Source organism: Lontra canadensis, unplaced genomic scaffold (assembly GCF_010015895.1).
Source record: "Lontra canadensis isolate GAN:19392208 unplaced genomic scaffold, GSC_riverotter_1.0 scaffold99, whole genome shotgun sequence".
NCBI classification, from domain to species: domain Eukaryota; kingdom Metazoa; phylum Chordata; class Mammalia; order Carnivora; family Mustelidae; genus Lontra; species Lontra canadensis.
This window is the reverse complement of record NW_022631093.1, coordinates 3,540,104-3,561,810: the sequence shown is the minus strand read 5'-3', so window position 1 is coordinate 3,561,810 and position 21,707 is coordinate 3,540,104. Positions and strand designations below refer to the sequence as shown.

The following is a 21,707-nucleotide window of genomic DNA, read 5'->3' as shown; positions in this document are numbered from 1 at the left end:
AGGACCCTGAGACCATGACCTGAGTGGAAGGCAAAGGCTTAACCCTCTGAGCCACCCAGGCACCCCTGATAGTTGATTTTAAAAATAAAGTCCCATTGCAGCTCAATAAATATTTGTATTTATTTTTCAGGCTTGTGTGTAGTTTCGTTTCCTTCCACGTGGAGAGTTGCCTAATTGTTAGGTTTTGCTGTATTCTGTGTGAAGAATATGATACTCAAAAAATGGGTTTCTCTGAAGTGCAGTTTTTTGAAAAGTTACATTCATTTTGGCACATATTAGGTACTCTGTATTTTGTTGAATGAATGAAATCAGAACCATTTGGAAAATAAGCTGGCCTGAAAAAGCTCTGATTTCTCTTCATCACATTTAATGTCATAGTAGCCGACATTTTGTAAGAAGATACATTTTATTGGCAAGAGTCCTGCAGTTCACCAAAGTAGCTGGCTCATGGGAATGTGTCGTTGACAATTAATTCATTCAGCAAATATTTACTGACTCCTGCTATACTCTGGGCTTATGCTCAGTCCTGGGGATGCCAAGAAGAGATCTAAAGGCAGGCTGATCTGCTATCAACAAAAACTTGTTAGGTATCTCAACCTCTGGATACAAGGAGAAGCTTGAGATAGTAAGGCTTCTCTGTGCACATCTGGAACTCTGTGCTGATGATTTTTATTGGTGGTTAATTATAGCTAATAATTTTTATTGATGGAAAACGAATTTCCCTAATTACTGAATTATTTCTTCTGGCGATTCTTTTATTGTAGCAGAAGATGGCCGTGCCTCCCACGTATGCTGATCTTGGCAAATCTGCCAGGGATGTCTTCACCAAGGGTTATGGTGAGTGTTTCAGTTCACAGTCTGGATTGGCATGTTTGGGATTTCACCCATCACATTTTGAGAGACGCGGGTCAGTCGGCTCTTACAACTTTCATGTTAGGGAAAATAAGACAAGCTTTTGATGGCTGGTGAAGTAGTTTTGGTTTGTGTAGCTGGTAGGGGCAGGCTCATAAATTACTACAGGCAAGCAGATGTTCTGAGTTCCTCTCCCATGGGTGGGAGCAGCTCTGTGTATGCCGTTGCAGTGGAGTGTGATTTCTAAATGTGGCCTGTCCTTCGGCATTGCTCATGCTATCATGCACCTTTTCCTCCCATTCTGCTGGGAGTGCAGGTCGGGCTCTGGGGGGTGCTGTGCCTTTTCTTTCTGCCACTGTTTGGTGCCTCCTGAGCTCCACACGTAGGCAGGCAGCAGCGGAGACAGGCTCCCTACACACTCATGGCATTTTGGAGCAGCAGGAGGGAGGCAGCGATGCTACTCTCAAGTTAGTTATTTAACCTATTAACAGTTACCATCTCCTTTCTTTAGGATTTGGCTTAATAAAACTTGACTTGAAAACAAAATCTGAGAATGGACTGGTAAGTTGTCTGACCGACATGGAGTATGGGTGTTTATTGTAGATCAGTAAGTAACTGCCATGTCCTGTGTGGCAGAGCCAAATGAAAGGCCCTTTTTGGTTGTGGTGGGTTGTGGTTGTCACATTCATTGCAGCCTCTATGGGATGGTTGATCCAGGGGAACCCTGCTGACAGATCCCCAATTTAACAGCTTTGTATGCTTAATTAACAGGCCTCAGTTTTGTTTTTCCTTGTTTCTTATATTAAAACTGACTTGTTTTCAGGGTGCATTGGTGGCACAGTTGGTCAAGTTTCTGATTTCAGCTCAGGTCATGATCTCAAGGTCCTGGGATCAAGCCCTGCATCATCTGCTTCTTCTTCCTCTGCCTCTCCCCCAACTGTGCATGCTCTCGCTCTCTCTTTCTCGAGTAAATAAATAAAAATCTTTAATAAAAAAATTTTACTGGTTTTCAACGCCACATAATTAGTTAAAAAAAACCTTAGTAGTTCCTTTTTTTTTTTTTTTTAAGATTTTATTTATTTATTTGACAGAGAGAGAGAGAGATCACAAGTAGGCAGAGAGGCAGCCAGAGAGAGAGGGGGAAGCAGACTCCCCGCCAACCAGAGAGTCCAACGCGGGACTCGATCTCAGGACCCCGAGATGATGACCCGAGCCGAAGGCAGAGGCCCAACCCACTGAGCCAACCAGGCACCCCTCCCTTTTTTTTATTTTATTTTTTTTTTAAAGATTTATTTATTTTAGAGAAAGAGTGCGTACACAAGCTGGGGAAGGGTAGAGGGAAAGGAAGAGAATCTCAGAGAATCTCAGGTGGACTCTTGCTGAGAACAGTGGGGCTGGATCTCATAACCCTGAGATCATGACCTGAGCTGAAACCGAGTGTTGGATGCTTAACTGACTGAGCCACCCATGCCCCTTAGCAGTCCCTTATAGATTGTGCTTGTGGCAGTTGTTGGAAGGAGGAAGTTTTGGGGCTATCTACTGCAGTGTCGTCTTTAGCTCAGTGCTTTTTCTATTAGGATGGAAGGGGGATTGCCTTCCTGTCTAGACTAAAGCATTACCAGGGAGGAAGGAAGTTGTCTCCTGATGAAGAATTCCCCCAAAAGAGTCCTTTAATCAACAGACTTCTTTCGCCCCATCTGCATTTAAATATTGAATTATAGGAGTAGCTTTAGCCCCTGCCCCACACATCCTTACATAAGGGGAAGTATGTTCTGTTTATGGTGGCATCGTGCTGGTGTACAGGCTGTGACTCTCTCTCTCCTTTAAAGGAATTTACAAGCTCAGGTTCAGCCAACACTGAGACCACCAAAGTGACGGGCAGTCTGGAAACCAAGTACAGGTGGACCGAATATGGTCTGACGTTTACAGAGAAATGGAACACTGACAACACGCTAGGCACAGAGATCACTGTGGAAGATCAGGTAATGGTCACCCGGGAAAAGACATAGTTTTACTCATTGACATCTGTTGCCCTGCCTTTTGACTAAACCTGGCAAATTTTTTTCCGTTCAGCTTGCACGTGGACTGAAGCTGACCTTTGATTCATCCTTCTCACCAAACACAGGGTAAGAATCTCATGTGGGTTTCTTTTTTTTTTTGTTTTTTGTTTTTTAAAGCAAGGACATTTAGCCATGTGTTACAGTAAGATTCTGGGCTGCCCGTTGTGGTTCTCCTGGCTTCATTTGTGGCGGGCTGTAGGACTTGTGGTCCAGTAATGCTTTTTCACGTGAGTGAGGCTGCTGCTAATACAAATGGCCAAGGCTGCAGGGCAGTGGTGAGGTTTGGAAGCAGGGACTAAGCGATCACGGTTGCCACCCCAATTTGTAGGCTGGGAGGGTCCTCTCCCCAGCACCAAGAGAGTGTGGCTTCTAACTATAGGGAGGCTCCTGAGGCTGCTCTTTGTGCCCCATGCCCCCTAGCCTCAATCCAATTAGACTTGACAGTTATTGGGCTCATTAGGAGGCAAGATGGTGTGTTGGTTGCCTCAGGTCCTTGGCTAGAAGGGGTACCCTTTTTTAAAATTTTTAACCACTCAGAGCAGTAGATGTCTTAAACTTGGAGAAGGTTGTTTTACATACTGCTCACAGGTGCAAGGGTATATACTGAATTTCATTTGTTAGTTTTTAAAAATTGTAGTAAAATATACATTAAAATTTAGCATCTCCGTAATCTTTAAGCGTACATATAGTGGCATTATGGATTTCATTTTTTGCCATTCCATATTATTTCTTTTCTTCCCTTCTGATGAATGTGTTTTAGAGGAAGGGTCTACTGAGCTCAGAGCCTGTACTGCATGTGGGTAACTGCAAGGGACTGGGCAGGCAGGGCTTCTGTCTCTGTAGGTTAGAGTCTTATTGTAACTTTGTTCAGAATGACATGAAGACCATTGGGAAGGAGCTTCATTTGCTCTTGTTCTCATCCTGTTGTAGTTTTTCCCTGCAGGAGCATTGCTTTCTTGCTTGCCTGCTTCCCTCCAGGCACCCTGCCGTGACAGGAGAGATTACCCAGAGAGATGCTCTGATATCATGGGAGGCAGGGGAATGTGCTCACATGCTTGAATTTGCTGCCTAGGACTTTGTCTGCTGCGCTGAGATGGCACACTTAGGAATTTGTAAGGGATTTCCCTCCCATTACATTTTGGAGGTTTGCAGAGAAGTCTCCAGGTCCTGCAGTAATACACATAAGAGGAACATTTTTTTAAATGTAACTTTGTATTTTGAAGTAATTTTGTATTTAACATACACAAAAATGTTGCACAAGTAGTGTGTAGAGTTCCTTTATTTTCTAGACCTGGCTTCTCCTAATGTTAACGTCTTACATGACTACAATATGATGATCAGAACCAGGAAATTTATATGGTTTTCGTAGAGTTAACTAGTCAGTTGTCCTATTGATGTCTTATTTCAGGTCCATGATCTAGTTCAGGGTACTAGATCACATTTAGTCGTCAAATCTCTTTTGTCTCCTCTAATCTGAGACATAGTCTTTCTTCGTTTTTCATGACCTTGACAGTGTTAAAGAGGATTGCCCAATTTTGTAGAATCCTTCGATTTGGATTTGTCTGATGTTTCCTCATGGTGAAACTCAGGTTACCCATTATCACAGACACAGTAGTGATGTTGTGTTGTATCTTTCTTGGTGCGTGATGTCAGGGCATAGATGTCAGTATGCTTGTTATTAGTGACATTAACTTTGATCACTTGGTTAAAATGGTGTTTGTGAGGTTTCTCTATGAAGCTCTTTTTCTTTGTAAGTAAGTATCTTGGGAGATACTTTGAGACTATGTAGATAGTCTGTTTCTTATCCTTTGACTAAGAAACCTAGTATCCATTGGTGATTCTTGCCTGCAACAATTATGTTTGGCAGATGGTGATTTTCTCTTCCCGTCATTCCTTCTGCATTTATTAATTGGGATTCTACTGTAAGGGAGAGCTTGCTCTTCTCCTTCATTTATTTCTTTAATCAATTATTTGTATCAGTATGGATCCAACGACATTTATTCTGTGCGTTATAATCCATTACCATAATATATTTTATACTCATTTGTTTTAGATATGGCTATTGGGCCTCCTTCCAAGTTGACATCCTGTGTTTTATTATCCCTTATCATTTCTTTTGAGCTCTACTTCAGAAGATGTACCAGGCTCATCTTCTGCTTGTTCTCTAGTCCTGCTATCATGCATTTCTCCAAGGAGCTTCAGTTCATTTTATTGAAGAATGGCATTTAGAAACCAAGGTTGTGTCCATATTGCTCCTGGGTATTTGAGACAACTTTTGATGGCCTGATGGAGATTGGAAATGAAGGCTGGCTTTCCAAAGCTACTAAGGGGGATAACCTGGGAAAGCATCCTGGTTTCTGTCTGGAGCTGAGCATAGAGCACATTATGGATGAGGCTGCAGATTCATCTATGGACCAGCACCCATGCTGGGTACCCCACCACAGAAAAAAGCCAGTTTGTTAACCAGAAATCAGAGTCATGCCTCACTCAGGCAGTTGTCAAGTTAGCACCAGGAAGTAGCTTAAAAGGAAAAATACCAGTAATATTTGAAAGAGGGAAAACTCCAAAGGAGTGGAGTGTTACATGAGAGCAGGAACCTGGAGAGGAACCTGAGTCACTGCCCCAGCACTGCCCATTCTGTGGGGACTTTGTGCTCCTGGCCAGAATTCTCTGAGACAGAGTAGGGGAGGCACTGTGTAAATGGTCTGGCGTGGCTGGTAAACACGGCTGTTTCCACTGGCAGCACACTATAGTCAGCAGCAGCTTTTTTTTTTTTTTTTTCCTTTTTAAAAAGATTTTATTTATTTCTTTGGTAGAGATCACAAGCAGGCAGAGAGGCAGAAGCAGATGTGGGGCTCGATCCTGGGACCCTGGGATCATGACCTGAGCTGAAGGCAGAGGCTTTAACCCACTGAACCACCCAGGTGCCCAGCAGCAGCTTTTTACTGGTGGTTATACAATGGCTGGTTTTTACCATTCTTGGTCTCCTTCTCTTTCTAAATGTCAGCCTCTGAGCAGATTTCTTTCATCAATCACCCAGCTAGCATGGTGCCAATTCGATAAGCCAAAACCTAGGCTTCTTTCCCCAAAGAGCAGGAAGTCCAGAATAGGTTTATTTTGAATTTTTCTTGCGGAGAGAGAATTTGTTTGGTTGTTACTCTTTTCTTTTAAAGCTTGAGAAAATGTACCAAAGCCACATGAACAAAAGTTGCAAGCATCACTGTCATTTGTGAATGGTGTTTGCTTTATTTTCAGCCGCAATGTCTAAAATTCTGTCATTGGCAACTTGGAATGTTTAACCTTAATTTTTTTAAAAGACTATTTATTTATTTGACAGAGAGAGAGAAAGACAGTGAGAGAGGGAACATAGGCAGGGGGAGTAGGAGAGGGAGAAGCAGGCTTCCCATTGAGCAGGGACCCTGATGCAGGGCTCAGATCATGACCTGAGCTGAAGGCATCTGCTTAACAACTGAGCCATCCAGGTGCCCCTTAAATTTTTTAATATAGAAAATTTCAAACATACAAAAGCAGAGAAAAAAGCAGAATAGTATATTAAGCCCTCATCATGTTTCTATCACCCAGCTTTAATAATTACCAACCCATAAACCAATTATGTTTTATTTATACATTCATAATCTCTCCCTCAGACTTTTTTGACATAAATCAGTTATCAAATAATTTCATCTGTAAGTATTTTAGTATGTATATTTAAGTGATAAGATTCTTTTTTTAAAGTTTTTATTTTAATTCCAGTTAGTGAATGTATAGTCTTACATTAGTTTCAGGTGTACAATATCGTGATTCAGGAATTCCATACATTACCTGGTGCTCATCACAGCAAGTGCCCTCCCATCCCCTTTCCCCCTCCCCTCTGATTACCATCAGTTTGCTCCCTAGAGTTAGATATGGAACACTTCATGCATTTGTATGTCATCTTTGTGCAGGGGCCATGCTCATCTTCTCTGTATCATTTCAATCTTAATATATGTGCTGCTGAAGCAAGCATGATATGATTCCTTTTTTAAAAAAGTTTAACTACAGGGCGCCTGGGTGGCTCAGTGGATTAAAGCCTCTGTCTTTGGCTCAGGTCATGATCCCAGGATCCTGGAATCGAGCCCTGCATCATGCTCTCTTCTCAGCAGAGAGCCTGCTTCCCCTCCTCTCTCTCTGCCTGCCTCTCTGTATAATTGTGATCTCTGTCTGTCAAATAAATAAATAAAATCTTAAAAAAAAAGTATAACTACAGTATGATTGCATTGTAAAAAATTAATCATAATTCCTTGATTTTTAAATCTCTAGCCTGATCAGATTTACATGATTTCATTTTTTTTACAGACTCAAAAATTGTCCATGCAAAATTGCAAATATTGCTTCCTGTGGCTCCTTAAATCTCTTTAAGTTTTAGATTCTCGTCCTCCCTCTCCCCTGCAATTTATTCATTGAAACTAGATCATTTGTCCCGTAAGATTACGTATAGACTAAATTTTGCTGTTTGCATCTCTGTGGTGCCATTTAACTTGTTCCTCTGTCCCCCATGTTTACTGTGAATCAGTAAGTCTAGAGGCTTTATTGCATTTAGATTCCTGGTGGGGGTGGTAAAATACAAGTGGTGCTCTATGCTTCCATGACTTGGATGTAGAAGGCGTGTTTTGTTCTTTGTATGTTAAAGTTGATGCTATTCACAATACATTCATTAGGTGTCACAAGTTGGTGATAATTCTACTTTAATCATTCATTCTTCATGTAGTAGCTAGAATATTTCAATAAAAAGAAACTTCTCATAAACTATTGGTTATCTTGAGATAGAGTTAGGGTAGGAAAGGTGGAAAATGTTTGCTTCCTTTTTAATTTATTGTTTTGAAGTAACACTTTGGTTTTCTAGTCTCTGGCGATGACTCATGTGTGTGTTTTAAGTGTCATTATGAATGAATGCTTGGTTTATACATACTTGTTATGTTTCAATCCATTGCTGGTGTTATTCTTAAAGATGAGCTCATTGTTACATGTTTGAAGGCATTAGGAGTCTCTTCAGGCTAGCTCTGAAGGCATTGTGCGCCAATCCCAGTAGTCTTTGGTAGCTTTGATAAACACTTCAAGCTCACCCTGTCCTGATCTGTAGTCTGCTGTTTCTCCAAGGGACACTGGTGCCTTTTAGGAGAGACTGGTATTTAGAGTCCAGAGTCTGGGTGCTGGGAATGAAGTTTTAATCTCAGTGTGAATGAGATTGGGGTGGGCAAGGCTATGTAGATCCCGATCTCTGCAGAGAATACAGCTTGCTGTGGGAGGATGTCCATTTTGTAGTTGAATAACAGAAAATAGTCTAAATTTTATTTGATAGGTGTGGTCTTGTTTCCCATGTTGATAAAGGCAGGGTAATATATTTGCAGGTGACACGAGTCCACCTACCTTTCCTGAGTAGTAGGCACAGGAGGCACCAATCTGGTCATATATGCAGATCTGGGATTAGCAGACAAGACCCACAGACTTGTCCTGTCTTGCAGGGCTTCCCAGCCCCCATGACTGCAGGGCCCCAGGTTGCAGGTCAGTATCCAGGTCTCTGAAATATACTCATTAGGATCTCTTGAATACTGAATTAAAAGCTATCTGTTATATTTACTTAGAAGGGATCTATCTAGTATTTATTACTTTCTTTACTTACTAAGTGAGCCACAAAGTAAGAAAGCAACCATCTCCTTAAAAGGGGCTGTTTAGGGGCACCTGGGTGGCTCAGTGGGTTAAGCCGCTGCCTTCAGCTCAGGTCATGATCTCAGGGTCCTGGGATCGAGTCCCGCATCGGGCTCTCTGCTCAGCAGGGAGCCTGCTTCCCTCTCTCTCTCTCTCTCTGCCTGCCTCTCTGTCTACTTGTGATCTCTCTCTGTCAAATAAATTAAAAAAAAAAAAAATAAATAAATAAATAAATAAATAAAAGGGGCTGTTTAGATAGCTGCCTTCATGACAGATACACCGTGTCTTTTTCCTAGTCTTAGAGAATAGCAAAGAAACATCTGTTTCATAATTACATGGTGGCATTTTCCCTAATAAATGCCTGTGTAGGCCGTTACATTAAGCATAGGGAGAGTTTAGTAAAAGAAAATTACTTAGTGCTTTTCCAGCCTCTGTTCTCACTTCATTATTGGGGCATTTCTTTCTTTCTTTCTTTTTTTTTTTAAAGATTTTATTTATTTGTCAGAGAGAGTGAGAGAGTGAGCACAGGCAGACAGAATGGCAGGGAGAGGCAGAGGGAGAAGCAGGCTCCCTGCTGAGCAAGGAGCCCAATGTGGGACTTGATCCCAGGACGCTGGGATCATGACCTGAGCCCAAGGCAGCCGCTTAACCAACTGAGCCACCGAGGTGTCCCTATTGGGGCATTTCTGCACACTGGATTCTGGTTAGAGAGCTAGTGTTCTGCCGATGTGGCCTAGAGGAGAACAGGGCCCTCACTTGGCCTCCTATCCCTGTATGTAAACTGGGATTTAAAACAATGCTTTTTTTGTACTTGTGGGTATGGTTGTTGCAAGGCGAGTTAGCTTGTGATCTTAATACAATTTCTTTTCTTTCAGGAAAAAAAATGCAAAAATCAAGACAGGGTATAAGCGGGAGCACATCAACCTGGGCTGCGATGTGGATTTCGACATTGCTGGTCCTTCAGTCCGGGGCGCTGTGGTGCTGGGCTATGAGGGCTGGCTGGCTGGCTACCAGATGAATTTCGAGACTGCAAAGTCTCGAGTGACCCAGAGCAACTTTGCGGTTGGCTACAAGACTGACGAATTCCAGCTCCACACTAATGTGTAAGTGTATGTGAGTGTGGTGTGTGAGTGTGTGCAGAAGGGAGATGGCTTTTCAAGCTCAATTTTTAATCACTTTAGAGTGTGTTGAAATCAGACGAGCCAAATGGCCTGCTGATATTTTTCTGTTTCCCACCTGCCCATTTCCTGAAATGGCTTAGGTTCTTTGTGTTCTAGAGAATGTCATTGTTGTCACTGGTACACACAGAATGACTGCTCAATTACAGCAGTGGCATGATGTCCATCCAGAGGAGAGTCCCTTCCCTGCTAGTGTCCTTTCATGGACATTTAAGCACCTTTCATTTTAGTAACAAAATGGCAGGGAGAGGTGCCACTGTCTTTTTCTCTGTGTGATGCCTGAGGTCAGGTTGCTGTGGTAAATGAAATGCAGATCTGAGAGACAGGTTAGGGAACAGTGATCTCAGTTGCATAGTGTCTTTTCCACATGGCATAGCATGCACAAGTTTATTACCTACCAGACAGTACATGAAGGGGAGAGAAAAGTGCAGATTAGGTTAGAGAGCCCCTTGTAATCAACCTTGGGAGTTAAAGTGGAGTGCTGCTGATTTAGGTGAATGGAAATGCACATTTCAGCCCCAAATCCCCTAGGCATGAGAAACTAACCTATGGCACAACTTGGGGACAACTTTACCGATTTTCTTTCTTCCCAATAGAGGTCACTAAAGAAGTGACTTCTTAAAGATCTAATAACATTTCCATTTGCAAACCTTTTTGAAGAATTTTTACCCAGTGGTTCCCCCTTTTCTGCCCTTTCACTTTCCACGATGTCGGTTGACAGTTCCACAGTCAGCCATGGTCTGGAAGTAGATGATCTCCTTCTGATGTGTTGTCGGAAGGTCAGTAGTGGCCTCATGCTGTGTCACATGTCTCTGTCATTCACCTCACCTTCATCCCATCGTGTAGGCATTTGTCATTTCACATCATCCCAAGAAGGTTGTATACTGGGCTGCCTGGGTGGCTCAAATGGTTAAGCATCCGACTTCTGATTTCGGGTCATGATCTCAGGGTCGTGAGATTGAGCCCCATGTCGGTGTGGAGCCTGCTTAAGATTCTCTCTCTCTCTTTGCTTCTGCCCCTCCCCTCTCCCAAAAAACAAAACAATATGAAGAAGGTGTATACAATATAATATTTTGAGAGGCCACGTTCATATAACTTCTATTACAGTATATTATTACAATAGTTGTATTTTATTAAAATAATAAATTAGAAGTTATTGTTGCTAATTCCTTACCATGTCTAATTTATATTTTAAATTTGTCTCAGAGATGTATGTATAGGAGAAAATATAGTATATACAGGGGTTCGCTACTGTCTGTGGTTTCAGGCATCTGCTGGTGGTCTTGGAACATACCTCCTGCAGATAAGGGAACACTATTCTAATTAATATAATTGACATAACAGAATATAACAGATATTAATATAATTTTTGAATTTTTTAAAACTAGGAAATCACAGGAAAACCATAGTAAAGGACAGTCCAGGGTTTCCTGGGCTGGGAGTGGGAGTGTGTGACTACTAAGGGGTGGAATGAGATTTGGGGGTGATGGAATTGTTCAGTATCCTAATTATAGTGGTGGTCATACAAATATTGCACATGTGTTAAAATCCATAGAGGTGTACACCAAAAAAAGTAAAGAAAAAAAATGTAAATTCAAAAAAAGGTAGCATACAAAAGTGTCACAGGAAAAATAGTGCAAGTAATAGAAGGGTTTTTTAAAGTTAGAGTTTTGACTGAAATGGAAAGTTTTTCTTGGTTTGGAATTGGAAATTGGTACCAGTTCTAGGAAGAACAATGGCTATTAGCTGTTTCCCCCACATACCTGAGCCTCATGTACCTGATTTTAAAATAAGTGGACATGGTTTATTTTTAGCTGGTGTGGGAACAGCTGACACAGCTAATCCGGGTTGCCCTGGTGCATGTGGAGGCCCCGATGTGTAATAGAGATTCTTTGTGCTTTATATAGTTGAATTTGAACAATGACTTCCCTCTGTTTATGGTTTTGAGAGCTTGCAGTACAGGAAGGCAGTGTTGCCGGTTTTAGAATATATTTTTAAAAAACTGACAGTTTTTTTTTGGACAAACATGTGAACCCAAGAAAAACTTCCAATTTCAGTTATACTAAAATCACTCAGAAATCTATTATCTAGGACAAGCTGCTATTTTGTAACATCCTCGGATTTTCTGAAGAATTTAGGATTCCGTGTGGATCAGGGGTTGCCTGGGCTAAACCTGTACTTACTGGAAGCACAATGTCTGTATGATTGAATTTCAGGGAAAACTTCAGCATTTAGAATGTATTTATGAGTGTCTACTTCAGGGAGAGTGTAGTGGTGAGGAGCAAAGTTAGCAGTGAATCAGCAAGAATTTGTCCTTGGATTAGTGAGTTCTAAGGTCTTTGCTGAATTCCACAGCACATAGGCTGTGCCTTACCAGTTTCCGGTGACATTTCTACTTGAAACACCCAAAGTGATGAGGCGGAACTTTTTCATGTTAAGAATGTGAAGAAGTGGAGGGGGATATTTCCAGAAGCTGGAGTGAGTATGGTGTGTTTGGAAGAGAGGAAGGAGTTTGTCCCAGTTGGGTTTCATTCTGTTTTTGAAAGAGACATTTTGTAATGCACCAAGTAGCTCCTTTTCATTGCATCAGAACTGCAAATACCGGCAGTTTGGGCCAAGAGTTTCGCACAGGTGGACAAATCGGAATTGCAGGTGAAACTCTTCTGTCATCACTGTACCCCCAAGGCGCCAGGTCGCTTTTGACTGTGTCTTTGCAGCAAGCGGTGGCTGTAGCTGGGGTGCTAAGGGCTATAACTGCCTTCTGAAAAATATGAGTGGCCCAGCCTTTCTTACCATTTCTGACTGAGTTCTCTTCTCATTTGCTTCTCTTTCCTTACTATTGTTATGATAGACACATTTATAAAAGTAATAACATTAGCAGTAGCAACAGCAAAAAAAAAAAAACAAAACAAAACCAACCCTCCCCCTACCAAGAATCCCAGGGTCTTAGTTGCTGCATTCATTCATTCATTCATTCATTCATAGAAAGTATGAACAGAGGGAGGGGCAGAGGGAGAGAATCCCGCCGAGCAGACTCCCTACTGAGCAGGGGAGCCCGACTCGGGGCTCCATCCCGTGACCCTGACATCACGCCCTGAATTGAAATCAAGAGTTGGACGCTCAACTGACTGAGCCACTCAGGTGCCCCGTTGCTGCTTTTATTTTTTTATTTTTAAAAATTTTTAAGGTTTTATTTATTTATTTGACAGAGAGAGACAGTGAGAGAGGGAATACAAGCAGGAGAATCGGGAGAGGGAGAAGCAGGCTTCCTGTGGAGCAGGGAGCCTAATGTGGGGCTCCATCCCAGGAGGCTGGGATCATGACCTGAGCCGAAGGCAGATACCCAACGACTGAGCCACCCAAGCGCCCCACTGCTTTTACTTTAAAGAATATTTTGGAAGCCAGCTTCAAGTTCCATGCAGCCTGAGATTCCTGCCTTTGGGTGTTTCTGGTGGTGGTTCAGATAGCCTTTCCCTTCCTCTGAACCCTCCCAACTCCAGTGTCTGTTCCATTCCTATCAGACTTTTCCCTAATTGGGTGGGTACCTGTTTTGTGATCACTTTGGTTCATTTACAGCACCCCTGTCCTCTGTTAGACTTGGACAGCTGTGCCAAATTGTAGCCTGCCTTTGGGGGTGGATTAGCATCTATGCTGTGCTTGTTTGCAGAAACGATGGGACAGAGTTTGGTGGCTCCATTTATCAGAAGGTGAACAAGAAGTTAGAGACCGCTGTCAATCTGGCCTGGACAGCAGGAAATAGTAACACTCGCTTTGGAATAGCAGCCAAATACCAGATCGACCCTGACGCCTGCTTCTCGGTGAGTACCTGTGGAATCATGCATTGCCCAGGCTCCACATGATGGTGGGGTTGCAGTCCTTCTAGATTGCTGGGGTTGCATGCTTGGGCTGGAGATTTTCTCGCTGGGAGAGAGTTTGAAATGAAAAAAGTGCTAATAGTAATCGTGCTGACCGTGGGTGCCAGGCACTGTGTGTGACCTATTATATGTAGGTTACTGTATTTAATTCTTACACAACCCATTTGAGGTAAGTGCCTTTACAAAAAAATAATCATCCCAACCCTCTGTGCACAAATGGGGAAATTCAGAGAGGTCAGTGGCCAATGGGGCAGACATTTGGTACGTGCTGGGGCCTGGACTTGATGGTTTGCTGGGGAGCCTCCTCCTCTAATCATCCCTTGTTCCTGCACACTGTAAAGGGGTTTACTTTGAATCTGAAGGTTTTCTTTTCTTTCTTTTTTTTTGTTTTTTTTTTGTTTTTAAGATGTTATTTATTTATTTATTTGATGAGAGAGAGAGAGAGAGAGAGAGAGAGAGATCACAAGTAGGCAGAGAGGCAGGCAGAGAGAGATGGGAAGCAGACTCCCCGCTGAGCAGAGAGCCCCATTCGAGGCTTGATCCCAGGACCCTGAGATCATGACCTGAGCCGAAGGCAGAGGCTTAACCCCCTGGACCACCCAGGCGCCCCATGAATCTGAAGGTTTTAAATGTTCGTTTTTCTTCTCATTTCTCATTCTCTTGCCTCCTGTATTGGATATTGAGAAACCAGGCCCTGGCATTTAGCAGTTGACTTGTAATCATGCAGATTCAGTGGCTTTGCTCACGGACCCTTGAGTTGCACGATTTTTGCATTAAATCCTGTTGAACTCATCTCTGTTGTCACAGGGCACTACTAGCTGCATCCCTTTTGGGGTGGAATGAGGAAATCTCGTGTTGCAGGATGGTCTTTATGTAATTTACAAATAGGCCATTTGAAGTCTGAAATGGCAACGAATCTGGCTCCTTTCCAAGCACTTAGAAACAAAGGAAAAGGGGCCTTAATAATTAGATGGGATAAACAAAAAGAAAGAGCCAGATAGGGCACTGTCTGCTGGAAGATCTTCCTTCCTGCTGCTTTGTTCTTTCTCATGAGAGTTGTCAGGTCAGAAAACAGCATTCAAGCAGGAAAACATGCACGTTGGCAGCCTCAGCTTTTTCCAGGACTTGGTGTTCTCATGGCTTGAGATCGCTCTGCTCCTGACCTCTTCATATTTCATAAGAAAGAGGCCAGAGAGAGGCCCAGATTTCCCTAAAACTCAGGTAGAAGAACAAGGGCAAAATCATTATTGACCCAACTGCTTTATTCAACTTAATTATTTTTTTTAAAGATTTTATTTATTTATTTGAGAGAGAGTGAGCACAAACAGGAGAGGAGAAGCAAACCCCCACTGATCAGGGAGCCCGACGCTGGACTCAGTGCTGGGACTCTTGGACCATGACTTGAGCTGAAGGCAGACCCTTAACTGACTGAGGCACCCAGGTGCCCGTGAACTTAATTATTAATCAGCATTCACTAAGTGCTGAAATTTGAGTGACCGGCTAAGTCATTCTTTTACTCTAATGTTCATTTTATTTATTTATTTATTTTAAAGATTTTATTAATTTATTTGACAGAGATCACAAGTAGGTAGAGAGGGAGGCGGGGGGGGGGGGGAGCAGGCTCCCTGTGGAGCAGAGAGCCCGATGAGGGTTTCAATCCCAGGACCCTGGGATCATGACCTGAGCCAAAGGCAGAGGCTTTAACCCACTGAGCCACCCAGGCGCCCCTCTAATGTTCATTTTAAATTCAGGCATGGCATTACCAAACCTTCTTCATGTCACTATGATTTTTGCTTCCTTTTTTCATGAAGGGAAAACTTTTTTTTTTTTTTTTAATATTTTATATATTTGAGAAAGAGAGTGAGAGAAAGTGAGGAGCATGCATGAGCAGGGGCAGAGGTAGAGGGAGAAGCAGGCTCCCAGCTGAGCAGGGAGCCCAATGCCAGGCTCAATCCCAGGACTCTGGGATCATGACCTGAGCTAAAGGCAGGCACTTAACCAACTGAGCCACCTAGGTGCCCCCATGAAGGGAAAATTCTAACAGTGTTATGCCTTTAAAAAAAAAAAAAAAAAGAGCCTCAATATTCCGTCTGACATTTGCTGTTTTCCCTTATCCTAACAAACAGATTTTGAAAAAGTCTTCCATATAAGAAAGGCTTATATTTCTCTGGCCACATATGAAAGTCTTTACCTGTTATAACTTAAATATAGATCTCTGCACAGTATAAATGAAATTGGGCATTTATACCTTAAGAAATCAAATTTAAATAATTTCCTTTTAATTGACAGTTGTGTTGACTCTTTGAGTTTCTTTTCTGAGACTTAGCTCTCAGACTTGATATATTTCATGTTAAATTTAATGAATTCCATAAACAAAGTGGTCAGGAAAAAGAATTTGATCCTGAATTCCAGGGTTGGTTGATTACAGAGCTCTTACTCATTTTGGAGATGGAAACAAGAAGTACTTGAGAATTTCACTCTGTCTTATCTTTCCCTTGACCAGGCTAAAGTGAACAACTCCAGCCTGATAGGTTTAGGATACACTCAGACCCTAAAGCCAGGTATGTATGTGTTGCTTGTATAAATTCGTGAAATCAGTTCTTAAAGAAAAATTGGGGTGGTGGTTTGCTGCTTTATGTTACTACTCTTATAATACCTGTGTTATACATTATACATGAGTATATATAAAGTTTTATAATGAAGTGTTTATAAAAGGGCATAGAGTCATTATAAAACATTTAGAGACTAGAAGTAGTAAGTAGGAGAGAAAAAGGCCAGGGCTAACATACATTACACTTTTGGTTATTTTTTCCCCTCGGTTTTTCCAGTGTGTTTATAATGCTCGATACTTATTTCCAACAGGTTCTTAAAACGAGCCCATAGATCATCCTCACTGTATAACTGTTGTGCAGGTTTCTTCTGCACAGTTGGCTAGACCAGTCCATGGTGTCTTAGAGCTCCAGAGATGGTACCATCTTGGGGTTAGTTTGGCCAAATTGGGTCTTTGAGCTCTAGAAATCTAAGAGTACATGATGGCAGATCAAGCTATTGTAGGGAAAACTAGCTGTAGTTAGTTGTATGCATGTGTCTGTGTTTGTGTGCATGCTGAGTGTGTGACTGTGGAGTCTGATTTATGGTTAGGTTTCATTCCAAGGCATATTTGCTGAAGAAGTTTGCTGCCTGGTGCCAGTGGTAGAGAGATTATTGTAGCAGGGGGTGATGAGAGGACAAAGAAAAGTGGACTCCCTAAAGTGGATTTGGGTAGGCTGTGGAATAATAATTAGTGTTTTTTATAAGCTCATTCCAGGCTACCAATTAATTAGTCCAGTGGTGATCAGTAAGAGGCATTGATGGGTCACGTGGTTTTGCTTTGCTGATCACACACAGTCGAAGCAGGTTCTGAATTCACTGGGGTCTTGCCAGTGTGCTTTGAGATGCCTAGCATGTTAACCATTCTTCTGTGTGTTGACCTTTCTTACCTGTTCTCTCCTCCCTCTTCCCTTTCCCTGGGACTCTTCCCCCTGCAGGTATCAAACTGACGCTATCAGCTCTGCTGGATGGCAAGAATGTCAATGCTGGCGGCCACAAGCTTGGTCTAGGACTGGAATTTCAGGCATAAATGAATACTGTACAATCGTTTAATTTTAAACTATTTTGAGCATAGCTACCTTCAGAATTTAGTGTACCTTTTAATGTTGTATGTCTGGGATGCAAGTATTGCTAAATATCATGTTAGACCTCCAGGTTAAAGATCATTCAGCTTTAAGGTGTTATCCTTTCAGAGGTACAGAAGAAACCCAGTTCCAAGAAAAGTCCTTTGAGCTGTAGACTTGGAGGAGCTTGGGGCCCCCTCTAGAGAGTTCAGGTTTCTTTTTTATCTAGAAATGGCTGCAAATGGAAGCTGGTAATTTGTAGGCACTTTGTTCATTGGTATTGAGTACATGAATGAAATTATGACTTCTTGAGAATTGAACTGGGTTTCCTATCTGAAGGAAGGAGAGACTTATGGGTGGTAATGTACACACTCGTCTGAAAGAGACTTTTTTAGACAGATTTTCCTTACCTGTTTCCACTCCAGTCCATCACCTCTTTTACACCAAAAGTAGTCTGCAGGGTGTGGTAGCTGTTTCTTTTGTGCCATTTTGGGGGTGGAAAAGTTGGATGTGATGAAGCCAATAATTCAGGACTTAATTCCCTCTCATGTTGTGGTTTTCTGCCCTTGCACCAGAGTATGAAATAGCTTCTAAGAGTCCCAGCTCTGAGCTGGGAAGAGTCTCTGTGACTGTAATCGCATTGTGACAACACTCGGAATCGAAATTGGACTTGTTATATTCTCGCCACTCAGTTTATTTTTTAGCCGTTTAATGGGTACATTTTAGAGTCTTCCATTTTGTGTGGAATTAGATCCTCCCCTTCAAATGCTGTAATTAACATCACTTAAAGTAAAACTTGAATAAAATATTGAAACCTCATTCTTCTGTTGTCTTTATTAATGAAAGTATAAGTGAACAGGGCATTTGTTTGGCATTTGTGTTTGTACTGTGTGTGTGTGTGTGTGAGAGAGAGAGAGAGAGAGAGAGAGATTTTTAGTTTTCTAATGTTGCATAACAAATTAGCCAAATAGTTGCTTAAAACAACACTCATTTATTTCCCAGGCCTGTAGTTCAGAAGTCTAGCATGGTGTGACTGGGTTCTCTGTTAAGATTCTCATGATGCGGAAATTAGGATGTCTGTCAGACTGTGTTCTCGTCTGGAGCTTGGGTTCCTCTTCCAGGCTGACATGGTTGTAAGAGTATTCAACTCCTTTTGGTTGTAGGATAATGGTCCTCATGTCCTTGCTGGCCATCAAGTGGGGTTCCTCTCAGCAAATAGAGGCCAGTGCATTCCTTGCCATATGGTCCCCTCCCATCTTCAAAGCTGGAATGGAAGAATTCCCTTACTGTCAAATCCCTCTCACACTTGAAATCTCTAGGAGGAGCAACAGCCACACCTTACCCCTTTTAAAAATTTTATATATATAAGATTTACTTATTTGAGAGAGAGTGCATGCGGGGGGAGGAGAATCTCAGTGTGGAGCCCAGTACAGGGCTGGATCGCATGACCCTGAGATCATGACCCCAGCCACAATCGAGAGTTGGACACTTAACTGAGTGTCCAACTGAGCCAGCCAGGTGCCCATATTTTTTGTTTATTGAGGTAAAATTGACAGAACATACTAGTTTCAGGTATACAGCATGATTCAATATTTGTATATATTGCAAAATAATCACTACATCTAGTTACATCTGTCACCACACAGTTATAATTTTTTCCCCTTGTGATAAGAACTTCTAAGATCTACTCTCTTAGCAACCTTTAAATACACAATCTAGTATTACTAACTATAGTCACCATGCTGTATGTGGCATTCCCCAGGACTTAAACTCATTTTTTCTAAAAAGATTTTATTTATTCATGAGAGACAGAGGGAGGAACAGCTGAGTAGGGAGCCTGACATGGGACTTGATCACAGGACCCCAAGATCATGACCTGAGCTGAAGGCAGATGCTTAACTGACTGAGCCACCCAGGTGCCCTTTAATTCATTTTGTAACTGCCCCAACCCTTCTAAAGTCTCACCTGATTAGGTGAGGCCCTCTGAGGAAAATCTGCCCTTCTTAAAATCTAATGTGCCCTTTAATAACCTAATCACAGTAATGATATCCCATCATATTCACAGGTCCCTCCCACACTCAAGGGCAGGAGATCATACAAAGGCATGGATCATTTGGGTTTGTTCTAGAATTCTGTAATGTCTTATTTATTTAAAAAGATTATATTTTTTTAAAGATCTTATTTTTTTTTTTTTTAAGATTTTATTTATTTATTTGGCAGGGACAGACTGAGAGAGAGAGGGAACACAGCAGGGGGAGTGGGAGAAGGAGAAGTAGGCTTCCTGGCGAGCAGGGACCCCAATGTGGGGCTTGATCCCAGGATCCTGGGATCATGACCTGAGCCGAAGCCAGACACTTAACCAACTGAGCCACCCAGGCGCCCCATGTATTATTTATTTTTTTAAAAGATTTTATTTATTTGACAGATGAGTGAGCACAAGCAGAGGGAGCAGCAGAGGAAGAGGGAGAAGCAGGCTCCCCACCAGGGAAGGAATCCAACTCAGGGTTCGATCCCAGGACCCTGGGATCATGAGCTGAGCCAAAGGCAGATGCTTAACTGTCTGAGTCACCCAGGTGCCCTAGAATTCTGCAATTTAGATTTTAAAAAATGACAATGTGTAAATTTCAAGCATTTACAAAGTAGAAGAGTAAACTATGTATATATTATCCAGCTTCAGTAAATGTGAACTTATTTTCTATTCAAATATATATATGTATATGTATGTATGTGTGTGTGTGTGTGTGTGTGTGTGTGTGTGTGTATGTGTAATGGATGTTTGGAAGTGACAATGCCAAACAAGATTTACTTAAGCATTTTGTGTCTCCCAAAATTTGTTGGCCTCAGTATTTGTCATACTGTCTTCATCGGTATTTGTCATACTGTCTTCATCGGTCGGGTTCATGAGGCTCTGTATCTATTTCAAAGTGAACTTGTAAATTTCTCCAGAGATTTTGGCAAAAATGGTTGTTGGTACATCCAGTCAGATGCCAGTTACAGTACTGGTATTTTGAAATGTATGAAGGGCCCTGTGAGTATTGAGAGTATATATTTCCCTCCCCACTTACATAAATATCTGCCTGTTGTATGCAGTATGTCAGAATATTGTGCAAAATCCCACGAGTTCATGGTATTTCATCAGTAAGAGAACCTAAACATTCTGGTGTGGGGACAAAAGGAAGAAAGTGGACAAAGAAGAGAAGATTGAAGGTGAGTTTATTAGGGAAAAAGGCTAATGTCTAAAGCTCCCAACAAGCAGAAGCTGGAATCGAGAGTCTTATTCGCTAAACTGAGTGGTGGTTTGTGTACTCAGAGAAGGGAGAGCTCCAAGTGAATTTGGGAAGACTTTGTATCCTGGCTACCATGAAGGGTTTGGAATAAGGGCACCATTCAGTCTGTCTAGGCTTGTGGTGGGCTTAGGGAAACGAACATGAATGACCTCTTAGTTTTCTTACCAACACAGAGTTTGTGTGTTTCTGAGCTGTCACTGGGGCCAGATAAATGTTAAGGGAAATCAGATTCAAGAGACTCTTCTCTTGATCACAGGACCCCTCCTTAGAGGGGCAGTTCAGCTGTGTCTCTGGAGGATTCTTCTGTGGGAATCATGGAGATCAGAGTGGTGAAGCTATGGGTACAGCAAATGTCTTGCTTCATGCCACAATGATTTTCCTGCAGATCAATCCAGTGGAACTTCTATGATTTTAAGCCTACAGACATTTATTTAAGAAACATTTGCAGACACTCTGTTTATGACAACTTTTTATTACTAATGGCATTTAGTAAAATCCATTTTTAGAAAAAAAAATTTGCAGAACACACAGGCCAAAGCATGTGTCAAGGCTGTGAGGGAATGCTAAATCTGCATTTTCATATATTGGGGGTTTTAAGTCACAAAATTTAAAAAGTAACAGAACCTTATTGTAGAAAATGTGGAGGCTGTTTGTACCCTACTTCCTGGCCTGCTTTTCGTGCTTTTTCTCCATTACGCCTTTACCATTGTATAGTGTGTATTTTGCACTATTGTCTTCCTCACAAACTGTACAAAGGGTATGTGGTTGTTTTGTTAATTGCTGTATCCTGAAATATGAGAAGGTGCTAAATATCTGTTGAAGTAATAAATAATTAGGAGAAAAATAAAAAGTAAAACATTTACCTATAATTCCACCACCTAGATACAGCTGCTTTGAACAGTTGGGTTTCATTTGCCTTTGGGAGAGGAAGGGCAGCTACTTCCCTTTCAACGTTTTTTAAAAAAGATTTTAATTTATTTGAGAGGAAGAGAGAGAGCAGGAGAGGCAGAGGGAGAGAGAATCCGAAGCAGAGTGCCCCCTGAGCATGGAGGTGGAGGTGGGGCTTGATCTCACCTCCTTGAGATGGTGATCTGAGCCAAAATCAAGAGCTGGCCGC

General features: G+C 42.0%; 1 protein-coding gene and 1 non-coding gene across 3 annotated transcripts in view; one reads left to right on the top strand and one right to left on the bottom strand.

The window, feature by feature from the left end:
• Positions 1–18,122, top strand: part of VDAC1 (voltage dependent anion channel 1) — a 29,005-nt gene extending 10,883 nt beyond the window's left edge. For both annotated transcript variants that reach the window (XM_032837550.1, XM_032837549.1), the window contains exons 2-9: positions 765–837; positions 1,364–1,413; positions 2,682–2,834; positions 2,926–2,978; positions 9,473–9,700; positions 13,443–13,593; positions 16,154–16,211; positions 17,178–18,122. In XM_032837550.1, coding sequence (XP_032693441.1) covers positions 771–837; positions 1,364–1,413; positions 2,682–2,834; positions 2,926–2,978; positions 9,473–9,700; positions 13,443–13,593; positions 16,154–16,211; positions 17,178–17,269 — 852 coding nt within the window. In that variant the 5' untranslated portion in view covers positions 765–770 and the 3' untranslated portion in view covers positions 17,270–18,122. The remainder of the gene's footprint in view (positions 1–764; positions 838–1,363; positions 1,414–2,681; positions 2,835–2,925; positions 2,979–9,472; positions 9,701–13,442; positions 13,594–16,153; positions 16,212–17,177) is intronic.
• Positions 6,812–6,914, bottom strand: LOC116855237. The gene has a single exon (XR_004380310.1). It is a non-coding gene; the product is annotated as a U6 spliceosomal RNA (small nuclear RNA).
• Positions 18,123–21,707: the final 3,585 nt, after the last annotated feature.